Source organism: Clinocottus analis, unplaced genomic scaffold (genome assembly GCF_023055335.1).
Source record: "Clinocottus analis isolate CAN_PGR_092001 unplaced genomic scaffold, fCliAna1.0.p SCAF_16, whole genome shotgun sequence".
NCBI classification, from domain to species: domain Eukaryota; kingdom Metazoa; phylum Chordata; class Actinopteri; order Perciformes; family Cottidae; genus Clinocottus; species Clinocottus analis.
This window is the reverse complement of record NW_027175887.1, coordinates 12490227-12505892: the sequence shown is the minus strand read 5'-3', so window position 1 is coordinate 12505892 and position 15666 is coordinate 12490227. Positions and strand designations below refer to the sequence as shown.

General features: G+C 41.6%; 1 protein-coding gene across 4 annotated transcripts; it reads left to right on the top strand.

Moving 5' to 3' along the window:
- The first annotated feature begins 2944 nt into the window (after positions 1-2944).
- On the top strand, positions 2945-15630 carry sgsm3 (small G protein signaling modulator 3). 4 transcript variants are annotated; one of them, XM_068579574.1, is made up of 22 exons: positions 2945-3140; positions 6089-6179; positions 6470-6555; positions 6783-6846; positions 8034-8245; positions 8440-8547; positions 8675-8818; positions 8994-9189; positions 9428-9573; positions 9976-10209; positions 10333-10515; positions 10684-10839; positions 11124-11178; positions 11282-11331; positions 11495-11647; positions 11743-11813; positions 12626-12674; positions 12909-12994; positions 13121-13243; positions 13547-13607; positions 13707-13786; positions 14075-15630. In XM_068579574.1, the coding sequence occupies exons 2-21, from the start codon at positions 6173-6175 to the stop codon at positions 13776-13778; spliced, it is 2256 nt and encodes a 751-aa protein (XP_068435675.1). In that variant the 5' UTR covers positions 2945-3140; positions 6089-6172; the 3' UTR covers positions 13779-13786; positions 14075-15630. The 4 variants fall into 4 exon arrangements, 3 of the variants coding, with proteins under 3 accessions (XP_068435675.1, XP_068435676.1, XP_068435674.1); XM_068579575.1 differs by having other exon boundaries at positions 13707-13790; XM_068579573.1 differs by lacking the exon at positions 13707-13786 and having other exon boundaries at positions 2946-3140.
- The last annotated feature ends 36 nt before the right edge of the window (positions 15631-15666 follow it).

Sequence of the window (15666 nt, the reverse complement as noted above, 5' to 3'; positions counted from 1 at the left end):
TTCAATCCTCCTCATCACAGGAGAGATCCTCTGAGACTGGGGGAACAGCTGCGTGAGCGCCCCATGATACAGCTCAAGAGACCGAGCCTGACTTAGCCTGGCCTTATATGCATGAATTATGTTTAAATGATCCCAAAGGCAGAGGCCACGTCGTGCAGGTTGCACAAACCCGTGAGCTCTGTGTTGTGCCTATGGGGGGCATTTCTGTACAGGAGACACGCAGACTTAAATCACAATTAGCTAAATTACTTCCATTTAGTACAAATTGTGACTCACAGTAATAACATCCCGGTCCCCCATTGTGATTGTATTATGAATGCTGGAAAAACACAGCACACACAGTAGTACTACATAAGAGAACGCATGCATACACATACATGAATACGCATGAGCAACATCGATTAATGTTGGCATACAAGCATCTTTTTTACACGCATCAACAAATGCTTACACGCATGCGCACACGTGGGCATAGACACGTTTAAATTTACAATGTGATTTACTTAAATACGGCCCACATACGGGGTTAATGGCAAACTGACTGACTTAATGCAACAGCGCCATCTCCTGTCCTGACGGGGAGCTGCAAGACTGCAGCAAATTGACTTTGTGTGAACAAGTGGTCCTCTCTGTTTCTTTTCTTCTCTCATCTCCCCGATGGTAAACTGCTGATTCACCTGGATCTATAATCTCTTTCATCTGATCCAATGAGCCTGCCAATAACACGTGTGCATGTGTGCGTGCAAGCTTTTGTACTGACTTAAAAAAACAAAAAACAACAACACCCACACAAGCGTGAGCCAGAGGTTTTCTCTTGCTTCAGGAACAATATCGCTCTCCTCCTTCTACTTTTCAAATCAGTTTTCCATTCATGTCTCTTTACTCCTCACCTGGTCGTGCCCTTTATTTTCTTGTGGCTCTCACACACACACACACACACACACACACACACACACACACACACACACACACGCACACACACATACCTTCGTGGTTGAGTCTCTCGCTCATTCTCCAATATTTATATTCACTCACACATCCCTTAACGCATCTTTTTTTTCTCTCCATCCCTCTTCAACGTATCCTGCCGTGCCCCCCTGCTCGTTTCTCAAGCTCTGTCTGTCTCCTTATCCCTTCTTGGCTCACACTCCTCTCTCTCTCTCTCTCTCTCTATCTCTCTCTCTCTCTCTCTATCTCTCTCGCTCTCTCTCTCTTTCTCTCTCTCTTTCTCTCTCTGACGTCATAGCAACCGCAGTGTGAGATCCAGGGCTTGCTAAACCGTGCCCATCATTCTGTCAAACATGACGAAGACAGCCAGACAGATGAGCCCCAGAGGAGTTGGCGTAAGGGGGAAGAGGTGGCAGAAAGTGACTCAACCACACCCGCGTTGCCGGAACATTTAGGGTGAATCCATTATTGGGGCTATTTGGCCGGCAAGCTGTGGGCAAGGGCGGCTTTAGGGCGGCAGCATTTCTAATGATGTGACTCACTCTGGCATAGTGCAGCAAACTGTGCATGCGAGCAATGCAAGAGGGTGAGAAAGAACAGAGCAGCGTCATGCTGATGTTCCACAGGGCAGAGGCAGAGGGGAAGGGGTGACAACGAAGAGAGGGATTGAGGGAAGGGCATGCAAGGCAAAAGTGGTTTTAGAGAAAAGGACATAATAAGTTTTCAGTGTACAGTATACGTGTGTCAGTCAAAAGACGAACGCAGAAGGCAATTACTGAGGGATGAACTGTTGCGTATAAGAGCAATAAGTAAAACTACTTTGACACTAAGTGTTTTGCATTTTAAAAAGATTATCGACTCGTCTGTCAGGAAGCTATGCAACATGTGTTATGTCTCCCACACACACACGCAGACACATTTATTTATTCTTCAGAAATTAAAGTGTTGTAAAGCATTAAAGGAGAATATATTTTCATTTGGTTTTAATGCCCTTGTCTGACTTCCACTAACTGACGTGAGATAAGAGAGTTTTGTCCCTTGAGGCCAATTTGGACTACAGGAGCAGACCAGCTTATAAATTATAATGTTTAATCTTCGGTGTGTGTTCGTGGGTGAGATTGATGGTGAAAGTGAAATATGGAGGCTTGTGTGGGAGCTGCAATAATGGAACTTACAATATACTGTTATCTTGATTTCAATGGTGAGCTATAACGAATGTGAACATGTGGAATAGCTTTTGTGTACTCATTGCACTAGACTAGAGACATCTTGTGGAGCAATCGTGTAAAAGTATTTTCATTCAACCTTCAGTGAAACCCTTTCAGAGGGAATTTAAGGTTTATATCTAAAGGAAAATAATGAATAGGAGGAATATCTGTCTTCATTATGATTACAAAATATTCAAGATGCTTCTATTGAATTTTTCCACTTCTGTCAGTTATATCCATAAACCACATTATTTTTTATTTAAATTTATAGGATAGTCTACCAATGATCTTAGAGTTAAGAGAATAATTAATGAAATATTTAGAACTTAAAGTCTTGTCTAATGACTATAACTTATATTATTAAATTATTATTGTAACGTTATTGGTGCATCATACTTCCAAGTAAAATAGAGCATAAAACAGCAGTGATGCATACTTTTTATAATTGTTTTCATTGCCAGTTTATCAGGGACACATCCTCTTAAAAAGAGGATTTGTCTAAATGGCAAGCGTGTCATTTAAAATAACAAATACACAACACAACACGGCGGTCCATGCAGGTCCATGCAGGTGTTATGTTCTATAACTGTCCGATGGTTATTGCATCTCATGTTATGATTGGTAGGCTACCAGGAAATCGTGAGTGCTTCTGTTTTTTTGTACTGAATGAATGAGGAAACTAATGAATGAATGGAGCAGAAAAAAATAACGTCGTGTGTCTACGTCATCTCTCCGCGGAGGGATATTTTCCGTGAAAAGTGTAGTTCCGGGATATGGAACTACTTCTCAGGATGGAAAGGGAAAACCTTAAAGGGTGTAAGGATACAACGGAGACTCGCGTCGCTAGCAGGTGCACATACGTAGCGACATCGCAAATACGAGACGAGGCTGATGGCATAGCATATGGCGTTTCCCCTTCTCCAACGACGGAAGACGCGTTCGCCATAAACCAATTCCTTGTGCCTTCACGAGAATAATGTCACGGTGAGTTATGCTAGCAGGATACATAATCGTGTCATCACGTTAAACTGTTAAGCTGACTAGCTAAAAGCAAAATGTAGCATGTTTGGCTAATAGTTGACAACTCGGCGTGAATAACATCCCAACGTCTCCGAGACGGATGTTAGGAGTTATGTCCGTTTGTAGACGCTCGTTAGTGTGCAACTGTCACATTTTAACGGCTGCTCATTGTATCGTCTTTCCCTTGCTCTGACGTCAGCAGGGGGTTTGACGTAACGTTAATGTAGCCGACGTTAACTTAATATTGTACATTTCCAAAGGGCAGTAATAATGATGCACAGCAAGTTTGATTTGTGTGTGTGGTGCACATCTTTTAGCCTTTCAGCATAGCTTCTTTGTCAACTGACTGTTTAAATACACAGCTCAGTTTACATTAAACCCTTTTCATGTTGCACCGTGACATGTGATATGCTGAGTATAACCACGAATATGCAAAATCTAGATCGGTCACTTGCAAAATGTCGTCTTGTGAACGGTTAAGAATAAAGCTGTTGTTTGCAGACGTATCCGCTTTAAAATACGATGATACGTTACTCCTCTTCCCCGCATAAGTGTTTACCGAGTCTGAATGAATGGATGGATGGATGTGACGCGCGTGTGTAAAAGGGAGACACACGGAAAGACCCGTCTGCCAAAGCGTCCACACTGTCTATCAATATTCAGCCAAAGCTGATCTTGGCGGCGCACGAGCCTGTAAATGCTCCGACATACATGGCCGAATAGTGGGCGTATGCACGAGCGGGGAACATGAGTCACCATTGTTTTGGTCACTGGGAGGAACAAGTGTGTGAGGGGAGGGGGTGTCTGGAGGGCATTCCAACAGGGCAGCACAAACTCAGTTATCAAGGTAAAAATAAGGACTCTACAGATTTTGAAAAGGAAGTACTTTTTGCCGTGCACACTCACGTGCCCTGTCTGTACAGCAGGATGTTACTCTTTGCTTTATTTGCAACAGGGTGTTGACCACTGTGTGCAAACACAGGTGATCTCAGCCGCACCTCAATAATGGAGAATATCTTCTTGTGTTCTGAGTGAAATTGGGACAAAAAACGTCCTATTGTGGACCCAGCCAAGTTCTTTGCTTGCTAAGTCATCAAAAGTTATTTGGTTTCTTCTTCAGATTTTGCAGTGGTTGCTGTCTCTTCAGTACCTCTGGCTGAATCTGGCAATTGTGGGGAAATGTTTTAAGGCAATGAAAAGTACTGGGTTTTTAAATCGTTTTGACAACTAAACCAACGGATACTGGACTTTTGATTTCAATACTAATATTTTAATATAATGATTTGGATAAAATGCATCAGCTTATAGTTTATTTTACAGTTACTTCAGGGTAACTTCAACCACAGTAACAGATCAAACTCACAACCAGCTAATTGCCATTAGATTGTAAACAACGATGTTGTATACATTTTTCAGATTTACTCAATTTTTTTGCATTACCAAACACTTCGTATAAATCTGACGATAAGGATTCAAAATTGGAATTTTTTTTTTTTAATTGATTGTTAAGTTGATACAATTTACATAAAAAAGAAAGGCCATTACAGTTTAATGGTGATTTTCTGTAATTTAAATATTGTAGTTTGACCAGCAGTTGGTTAAAAACTCACAAAATATTCAGCGCTGGTATACCTTCACACTAGAAAAGAAAAGCAGCATATTCACATACATTTGACAGGCTAGAACAATCATTAGTTTGGCATTTCTTTTATAAAAAATATTTCAACTATTAATCGACCCTCAAAACAGTTGCTGAAATCATTAACTTATTCAACTGAGGTTCCAGGTACAACTTTTGCTTCCATCTGCAGCCAAATTTTGTGCTTGGATTGTCAACACAAACACTTTGCAGGGGGGCCGGGTCGTGTTGGTTTTCTTGGCAGGTGAGACTGAACTGTTTGTGTTCTTGTAAGGAAGTCGCTCCAAAATCCCAGTACTCCCCTGAGCTACACACAGAGCTCGCCTGAAAGTACTTGGCCATCCTCCAGACCTCAAATTGATTTCTCATCTCTCTTAAGTCCTAAATCCCTGTTCAGATTGCTGCAAGCCTGCTGCTGGAATGAATCATCTTGGCAGGGTGTTTGCATGCTGGAGAGCCTCTTCTGCAGGTTACGGTTAATGTGCAGTTGTGTTTGCCCGTGTGTGGTTTGACAGTGAATGCACTCCAAGTAGTGTACCCTCTTAGGATAATTAATATGAAGGCAAGATGTTATGACCTTTTTGTTGGCATCCCTTATAATAATAGATATTTACTACCTAATAATTAGGGGATTTGTTGTTTGCCCAAAACACTGTTGGACAGCAGCACACTGGTTGTGGGTATTTTGGGTCTACTCTTCTTGGCTGACTTCCAGTTGTATTATATGATTATGTAGCACATGTGTATAACACTCCAAGTTATTAAATGGTCATTTAAGTTCACAGGCCAATAGGCTGAGCTGAAATGGCTTGAATGAACAATATTTTCACAGAATGTTTGTTTGTTTTGCTGCAGGACTTAGACAAATAGAGCATGAACACACACAAACGGTACGTCAGATAATTGGCTTCTGGTGAGGACAGCAGTCATATAGCCATGAGAAGAGAGACCAGAATGTCTCTCTGTATCTTCTCCTCTCATTTTTTATGTCAAGCTTCTGACTTTCTTCCTTGAGTAATGCTTGAAGAAGAAACATTGCGTTTTTAATAGGAGATTTGACTCCCTGTAAAAGGCACTTTAACAGGCAGGTTTCCAGAAGGTACTTTGTTATAGGATTTCAGACATTGTCTATAGATTAGTATATTTCATTCTGCCTCGGATGGATTACCATAGCAACAACTAAGTCCACCATATTCTTGACGCTGACTAACCAGATGTCATATTTTGATTGCACTTGCCCACCAACTACTTCTTCTCTTTGTCTTTTTTACAGAGTGGGTGCTGTCTGCTGACAACGTTTCTCCAAAAGTGACTGTGATATTTGCCAAAAGAAGCCATTCACTCTACTACCAACACAATGTCGGGTAAAGATTTGAATGAATTTGGTGCGAAAGGCTTTTAATTTGAAGATGGGTTTCTGAAAATGCATTTAATGTCCTCAAATACACTCTGACTTTGGATTGCTGATGACATTAATCATTTATATTTAAACGTATTAAATGATATCACACAAATTAATGTCTTAGTCTTTTCTTTATTTTGATATCTCATTTGTGGTTCAATTGGCTTTAATATTGTCAAAATTCCTTAAAAGTATTTATTCTATGTTCTGTTTAATGAGTCGTTCTGATGTATGAACCTGTCTCTGTTTTAGGTACCTACACACCAGCCCCTGGTGGGCCGTTTTCTGCTCTCACTCCAAGCATGTGGCCCCAGGACATTTTGGCCAAGTACCATCAAGTAAGAATGTGATTTTATTCAATTGAATAAACTCTTATGAAGATTTACACAGAGTATAACTATTTTGAAGCGCTACATGAGATTTGTTTTCATTTGACACTGACATCTAGTCCGTTAACTGACGATGAAGATGACCAGAAAAGCTGCTGTGGCCGTTCTCAGCACTGCCTTTCACAGTTTTTGTTTCCTCTACTTATGAAATGAATGTTATCTGTTTCCTTCTTCAGAAAGAGCCTTCAGAACAGCCTGAAACCCAATATGATGAGTTTGGCTTCAAAGTGGACACTGAAGGTAATGTGCTCACTCACATTAACACGTACTTGCCCATTTCACACTTTTCCTCTTTGATGAAGTTTCTGAATCCTTGTCAAGAAACACAAATGGTAATCTCCGTATTCGGTCACAGTGGCTGCATTAAGCAGACAAATGAAGGGCATGTGATCTCAGTTATGACTGCAGCTTTTTGTTCCAGGCCTGTTCTAGTGTAGTGGTTTGGGAAGCTGTTTTCTGTGCTTAGATTAGCAAAATCTGATGCACAAAGAGGGAATGTTTGAGGGAATAACAACATGAGATATGCTAACTCAGCTTCTCACAGATTGAAGCCATTACTTTTCTCATGTAAGGACTATGGCCGTTAGTAGTTTTTGTTGATTATGTTTAAATATGCCAAATTGCAATTTTATGGGTTATTGTTGTTCGGACGATTAAGCTATCTAATATGTGCAAACCTCAATTAGACAACAGACCGACAGAATATTCAGGTCTACTGTAGCCTGAAGTGAGACAGCGAGAGCTGTTAAAAATCCTCATCCGTGACGCCAAGCATGCAGAAGCAGCCTCCTTTTGTTGCTGAGCAGTTAGGAACGTTACTGGAGTGAACACAGGCGCCGAACGGCACTGATGACAGATATTCCACAGGATACACCAACATCTTTCTACCATTGTTTTACTCACCTTGTTAGAAACGTCAACTGTCGTCGGATGTTTTCCACAGTTCTAAACAAAACATTGATTTTGGACCCGTCAACATTTTTTTTAAAGATTATTTCAGAGTTGTAGTATTTCTTTTTTAGGAGAAGTAATACTTTTAATTGGCACTTTTTTGTAAAAGTTGATGTGAATGTTTTTTTGTTTTTCAAATTATTCGTCAACATCAAAAGGTTATCAGTATAATCTTTAACATGCAAATATAACAAACAAACTGTCAGCTGCTGGCTGGACAATGTGTGTCTCCACTTGAGGGAGTTCTATTTTTGTCTTTGTTATTCAACCACTTGTCTCTTATCCAGACACCTTACCCCTCACTCGCCTCCTTCCACTTTACTTCCATGTCCCCTTTCATAATTCGTTACACAACAATTGTGCTTTTCACATACCTCAATTTAAGAGGTGGAAGGGATTCTACTTGTGTTAATATTTCGATTTCCAAAGAAACCCAACCACTACTAATCCTGCTGTATTGCGCTCTTCTCACTCAGACGACGTGAAGCCCAGGTCCTGGCTGGGCACTGAAGGCTCACCCCAGCGTGAAGACCCCCAGCAGCGATTGCGCTGGCAAGCCCACCTGGAGTTCACCCACAACCACACAGTTGGTGACCTGACCTGGGAGCTCATTGAGCCGGTCCTCCAACGCTCTGAGCGTCTGCGTTCCCTCGTGCTAGGTGGCATTCCGCACAGCATGAGGCCACAGGTAAATGGACTTGCTCAGCATGGGAGAACTGTTTGTGTCCTTCATTAGAAGTGGTACACATTGGGCTAAAATACTGCCCACAATAGCCAGTCAATTTTGTATGTTTATTGTCATTTTTGTATGCTTATTGTCACTAGAATGCTACAGTTGCCTTTAAATCACAAATGGTGCAGTTAAGATATTTTGTGTGTTAGCTATGGATGCGTCTGGCTGGAGCGCTGCAGAAGAAGAGGACCTCTGAGATCTCTTACAGAGAAATCATCAAGAACAGTTCTAATGATGACACCAGCGCCGCCAAACAGGTAAAATCAAATAGGATGCAGATGGATACAGACAGATGAGGGTGATGGATTTATTTTTCTCTCGTGATGTTTTTTTTTTTTTTTTAACCATAATGTGATTGTCCCTTGTTAAACCTCTTTCCTTCAGATAGAGAAAGACCTGTTGCGGACTATGCCCACCAATGCGTGTTTCTGTAGCATGACCAGTGTTGGAGTGCCGAGGCTGCGAAGGGTACTGAGAGGGCTGGCTTGGCTCTACCCAGACATTGGGTACTGCCAGGGCACCGGCATGGTGAGAACATGTGTTTATAGAACGTGTTGTCTCCACAAACAACCACATTACACCAGCCAGCACACTCTGTTCCTATAAATGCACTCACACTTGCAGTAGCCCCATCATCACATTTACAGTACACGCATCACCTTTTCATTGTGTCTTCCCAACACCCATGTCTTGATCTCCACAGGTGGTTTCCTGTCTGCTGCTCTTTCTTGAGGAGGAGGATGTGCTTTGGATGATGTGTGCTCTTATTGAAGACCTCCTTCCTCCAGCCTACTTCTCCTCCACTCTGCTGGGAGTCCAAACGGACCAAAGGGTTCTCCGCCAGCTCATTGTTCAGTACCTGCCGGCCCTCGACCGTCTTCTGCAGGAGCATGACATCGGTAAGGATGGGTATTATGAAAGATGGTGTGTGTGTGTGTGTGGGGTCAGAGGGGCAACACGGGGATTCAAAGAGCAAGAGATTATGCACAATCGTTCAGCTGTCTCCTGTTGATTAAATAAAATAATTATAAATTTAAACTGACAATTTTTTAACATCCCTTCAATCAACTGGTGTGCAGATTGAGTGTAAATGTATAGTGGGGATGTTATGTAACCTCCGCCTCCTTATTCATCCAGAGTTGTCGCTGATCACACTGCATTGGTTCCTGACATCATTTGCCAGTGTGGTGGACATCCGTCTGCTCCTTAGAATCTGGGACCTGCTCTTTTACCAGGGCTCACTGGTGCTCTTCCAGGTCACACTGGGCATGCTCAAAATCAAGGTATAAATCAAGTCTTAACCCCTTGATATAGTTCAGTAAGAGTTATTGTATTGTGTGCAATTACCTGATTGTTTTTTTTACTGATAATGATAGTTTATGTTTATCCCCAAGAAAAATCTATCATACTTGCCACTCAAAGAGCTTTACAACACATGCCAACATTTACCCTTTCACATGGATCCATTCATACACTGATGCCAGAGGCTGCAACTTGCTCTTCAGGTTTGTAACAGGAACCTTCGATTTCTAGACGACGGCTTAATCCCTGAGACATTCCACCAACAAACGCACTAATGTAGTTAGAAACCACCCCGCATCAAGTATTCACCGGCTCCTTCTTCTATTGACAAAACCTGTTTATGTTGAGTGTTAATCCTTGTGAAATGTACTCCCCAACTCCAGGAGGAAGAGCTTGTGTTATCAGAAAACTCGGCATCCATTTTCAATACTCTGTCGGACTTGCCAAGCCAGCTGAGAGATGGCCCCGTCGTTCTTGGGGAGGCTATGAGGTTATCAGGGACTCTGTCCCAGGAAACACTGGAGGCCCACCGGCACAAGCACCTAGCCTACATCCTAAATGAACAGGCACAGCTCAACAATGGAAATAACACAACACTCAACACCAATCTCAACAAGGTCAGTTGTTGTAGTCTTTTCAAAGTTATTGTGCTGAAATATCAATTGCATTATGTTTTGTGTCTTTTATTTCTTTGTTTTGATTAAAAAAAACAAATAGTTTATTTGTTTGTATGTGTTCAGGTGGTGAGGAGACAGTCCCTGCGCAGGAAGTCCACCCTGAGCTCCCTGCTGTTTGGGGAGGATGAGGCGGAGGCCCTAAAGTCCAAGAACATTAAGCAGACGGAGTTAGTGGCTGCCTTGCGAGAGGCCATAACCCGCACTGCAGAGCACTTCCACTGTCTGGACCCACGTCACTCCAGCACCGTGAGTTCACACACTGAAGCACAATAATGTGTTTTTTGTCCAGTTGTGGACTATGAGTCAACCAAAATAAGAGGAGCATTAAGGGAGGCCTTTCTTATTTTTGCTGCTGTGCCAAACCATCAATTGTGACTCAGTTTTGGCCTGACTTCTCCCATGCTGTCTTTCTAGGACCTGACTCCTGACTACTCCATGGAGAGCCACCAGCGAGATCACGAAAACTTTCTTGTGGTGTCTCGCAACCGGCGGAGACGGGGAAAGGCTTTGCTGGACTTTGAGCGTCATGATGACGATGAACTTGGCTTCAGGAAGAACGACATCATCACTGTAAGTCATGAATTGCACAGACGCACACACTGGCACACACTCAAACAAAACATTAGTCCTGCACTGTACATGTTAGAGATGCTCTGACATCATACAAATCCACATGTATGTGTACATTGTTCACCCACCACTCACAGAAATTAAGTATTTTCCCTGTTTTGGAGACCTGCATGGACATTTTATATGCTACAGATGCAGTCCTTTTACTGACTGTATACTTTTATGACCCGACCCGCCTGATGCCCGCAGATACCGCGGATATAACTGCCATCCCTCTCTTTCAGATCATCTCGCAGAAAGATGAACACTGTTGGGTTGGAGAGCTCAATGGCCTTAGAGGTGGGTGTGCTTTTTCTTTTTTATCAACAACACTCACTGTTGCCATCTGGATAATGGATTTCTCTTTAATATGTTTTAAGTTAGTTGTGGCTCTTTTTAACAGGTTGGTTCCCAGCTAAATTTGTGGAGATCCTCGATGAAAGAAGCAAAGAGGTATGGAGGCGGTTAATTATCAGCTTGATAAGACATGCGTTTATATGCTCAACAATCCTTTTAGATGTTTCTTCAATGACTTTGTCTACTTGTATTCCTCTTCTAGTTTCCTGATTATTGGTGTACTAAACTGTGACTTGATTTATTTGTGTGTCTGTTCCAGTACTCATTAGCAGGTGATGACTCTGTGACCGAGGCAGTGACGGACCTGGCTAGAGGCACGCTGTGTCCGGCCCTAAAGGCCATTTTTCAGCACGGCCTCAAGAAGCCATCAATACTGGGAGGCCCTTGTCATCCTTGGTTGTTCATAGAAGAGGTAGAAGAGCTTTTTTTAAATGGCACCATATTGCAGAGTTATTGTCTCAAATTAATCTGGAGTTAATCACGCTGTGTCTTCTTGTTTTTTGTTAGGCGGCCAGTAGAGAGGTAGAAAGGGACTTTAACTCTGTCTACTCCAGACTAGTGCTGTGTAAAACCTACAGGTAAAACTCATTGTGTCTTCATTTGTCTAACTTTTGTCCACATGAACATTTAACGTGTCTGCGGGGGATTATATTCACATGGCAGTGTTGAGGACTGGACCATCCATACCATCCACATGATGGCCTGGATTAACTTTAATTTGCAAGAAGTTGTGAAGAGGCTTAGATATTAACAGACCTGGGACCAGTTGCATGATGTTAGTTTAAAACTTGTTTTGGCCTTTAACAAGTCTGAGAGGTCAGGTTAGACTCGTCTGACATGTACGCTGCATAAACATTTTGACTGAAGACCTCTCCCCTGGCTGACCCTGTGGTTAGACCTTTGTTGCTATGGTAACAACCTCTTTGAAGGTCTTTTTGGCTAAATATTTCAACCGCTATTCCAATACTATCAGTTAACTATTTAGACTGTTTTTCCATGTCTCTTTTGGACTATTGTGCCATATCCTTCTAAAAAAATTTCGGAACATTTTTAACAGTGCTGACTGAATTTCTACATGTTTTACATTCCTTGTTGTTTTCTCCCATATTTGGTGGGGAGTCCCTGTAACATGCATTATTATTTTACCCATAATGCATTGCATGATAGGCTATTTAAGTCAGTCTTGCGTTTGTCAATCATGCAAGAAGCTTCATGCAATTATAGCTGCCTCCAAAGTTATATTTAGGCATTTTGCATGCAACTGGTCCTGGTTTAAAAAAAATGTAAAAAAAACTCAAACAAAATACATTTTCACTGTCTGTAGGAACTGAAATATGTTTTGACAGTGGAATGAGGAGTCCATTTTCAGCTTTTTCTCTCTCTTTACCAGGTTAGATGAAGATGGGAAAGTACTAACACCAGAGGAACTGCTATACAGAGTAAGTAAGAATTTACTCCATTAGGAAAACGTATTGCATATTTATTTTTATTTAGCTAAATGTTGACTGCAGTGCATTTATTCGTATTTTATGCACAAGAAGTTTGTCACAGTTTAAGCGTGTTTTTTTGTTTTAAGTATGTGTTTGTCATGGGAGGCCTCGTCATGTCTGTAGTTTCAGCCCGTAGAATGAATGTAAGCATGAAGTGTATGAGCGCCATCTGTCTCTTCCCAGGCGGTGCAGTCGGTCAACATGAGCCACGACACGGCACACGCTCAGATGGACGTCAAGTTTAGGTCTCTTGCCTGCGTCGGCCTTAAGTGAGTTCTTAAGACACGCACACACACACTCTAAATCCCAGGCTTAAAAATATGCAAACTCACAAATTATGCTTTCACACGAACGCCCTCAAACTGCTGGGTTTTAACGTGCGTGTCCGCCACCAGTGAGCAGGTGCTGCACCTATGGTTGGAGGTGTTGTGCTCCAGCATGGCTGCTGTAGAAAAATGGTATCATCCATGGTCGTTCCTCCGTAGTCCTGGATGGGTACAGATCAAGTGTGAGCTCAGGTAAGAAACACTTGACTGTTTTTGATTCTTTCCGTCTCAGTTTCAGATAACATTAAAATCTCAGCTAGTATTCAAAGTGGTTGCCTGTAGAAACTCGGAGCAAACAAACCAGGAATGGCTAAATAGGTGAAGCTGCCAATGACTCCTGAAAGGGGTTGGCAAGATTCACTGTGCTTCCACATTCACCACACATAATCTAGTTTTTAAAAGGGCATTAAGAACAAAAGTGAATTTAGATATGAATATGTACACGTGTTCTTACCAGTAAAACAAATGATGACCGCTCTACTGTTTACTCCTCAGGGTGCTATCAAAGTTTGCCTTCAGCCTCTCCCAAGATTGTGAGCTTCCTGACAAGAAAGAGGTGAGCCGAGGAGTTTACCCAGCATCCTCATAAAGAGAAGTAGAAAGCAAGTCTTACCAAGACAACAGCATTCAGGGGAGAAACATTTTGCTGTTTCAGAAATCCACTATTCTGAAAGCTGAAGTTATGGATGTGCTGGTTCAGCATCACCTCTTTAGTTGGGACTCCTAGGATACCTGGCACGTATGAGACCGGAGATGCTTTAGTATCGTCACTACTTACCAGTTTACTTACCTGCTGATTTTTAAAACTGATTCTTTTATAAAAGTGAGGGAATAAATTGTGTTAGTCTGTCATAGCGTGGCCTTGCTTCAAATTGATTCTGCTCATTCAGTACGGACTTTTAGTCCCTCTAGTTAATCAACCATTATCATCTCAAACAAAAACACTGTTTTAAATCATCTCTGGTGTGGTGCTGATTCTGTCTTATTTAGGTAAAAACTTTCCAAATGTTCTTTCTTTCCCAGGAGAAGGAGCAGAGACCGCTGAAAGAAGGGGTGCAGGATATGTTGGTGAAACATCATCTCTTCAGCTGGGACATTGACGGCTAGACACGCAGCAACACATGGCCGAATCCTACTCTGTCCTGCGTCTCTGTGTCTAGTTGATGTCTCCTTTCCTCATTTTTCACAGATTGTCAATTATAAATCCGACGCCATTGTCTGTTCCAGTACGTGACTACTCGCTCTCAGACTGTCACCCTCCAGCATTAGACAAAGGTCGGCCAGTTTGTATGTGCTGAAATGTGTGTGCATTCAAATGCATACGCTATTTTAATTCAGACCCAGTGTAGGAGGTTGCGCCATATGGTAAACTATACATACTGGTAGAAGACTCTAGTACAGAATAGTCTGTATCCATGTGACTGGAGCGCTCGGTGTGTCCTCAAGGAAGTATTGTTTCTGTACTCGCTGTTTTGGCCATTCAGCTCACTGAGGGCATGTTTTCTGCAGGAGTGAGACGTTCAGCTGTTCTCTTGCATCTGCTGTCTGTAAAATACAGCAGCAGGTTATTCCCACGACAACCGCCGGTCCTAAATGCCACGTTGCCCTGTAAATTCCCAGATAATAAGACCAAAACAGAACATTCCTAAACATGGAGCTGTAAAGTTACAAATTATTTTTTGAGAGGAACGCTACTTACCTCGGTATCATTAATTCCACAAATCTATTTCATTAAATACTGATGTTGCACATGCCAAGTAAAGCCTTTTTGAATTGTAGTACAAGACTATGGGTATGTGTGCTACCTTAACAGTGGTGGTGAACAGTCTGCCCTTGTACGACATAATGTAAATAAAGCAGATAAATACTTTCAGTGTTTCAATCTATAGTAAATAAATGTTGCATATAATAGTTTTTGTACATAAAGTAAAAATATTTTGCGTGTGACTAAATGTGCCGTTGCAGGTTAAAACATATTCAACATGGAACTTTTATAGTTCTTACTCGAAACACTGAATTCCAAACTGACCTTTTTAGTTCTGACTTCAAGCTGCTCATGCAAAAGAAAACAAGGAATTTTCTGTTTATTTAGTCAAATTGTTGACCGTTGTTGATAATGGTGGACTGCTAGTGGAGACTTGAAGGTCGATACGCTGATTTAAGTTGTGAAACATGTCCTGTGTATCACAAATATATATACATACATGCATACATACATACACACACTTTTTGTTTTCTTGTTTTTGGACACTTTGCTGAAGGCAAACATTTTGTTGTCATTCCTGCTGAGCTAATGAGACCTTTCAGGTGTTGCGCTTGAAATTGTGATCTCAGTTGAGAAATTCTTTGGATTTTATGTTTATCTGTCACTTCCCCATGTGCAGAAACACAATCTACATGGTTTTACATGATCGTAGCCATTGTGAATCACATAATGATTATCAAATGTACAAGAATATTCTGTCTATCCAGAGACAAAAGTTGCCACTTTCTAGCTGTAAGATATCAGATGGAAATGGAGCTTGAATCAGTTCCAGTACATTGGAGAAAAAGAACACTATAAACATGCTGCAAACCCATCTGTTCTCCTGTTAAATTATTTAAGTTAAAGTATT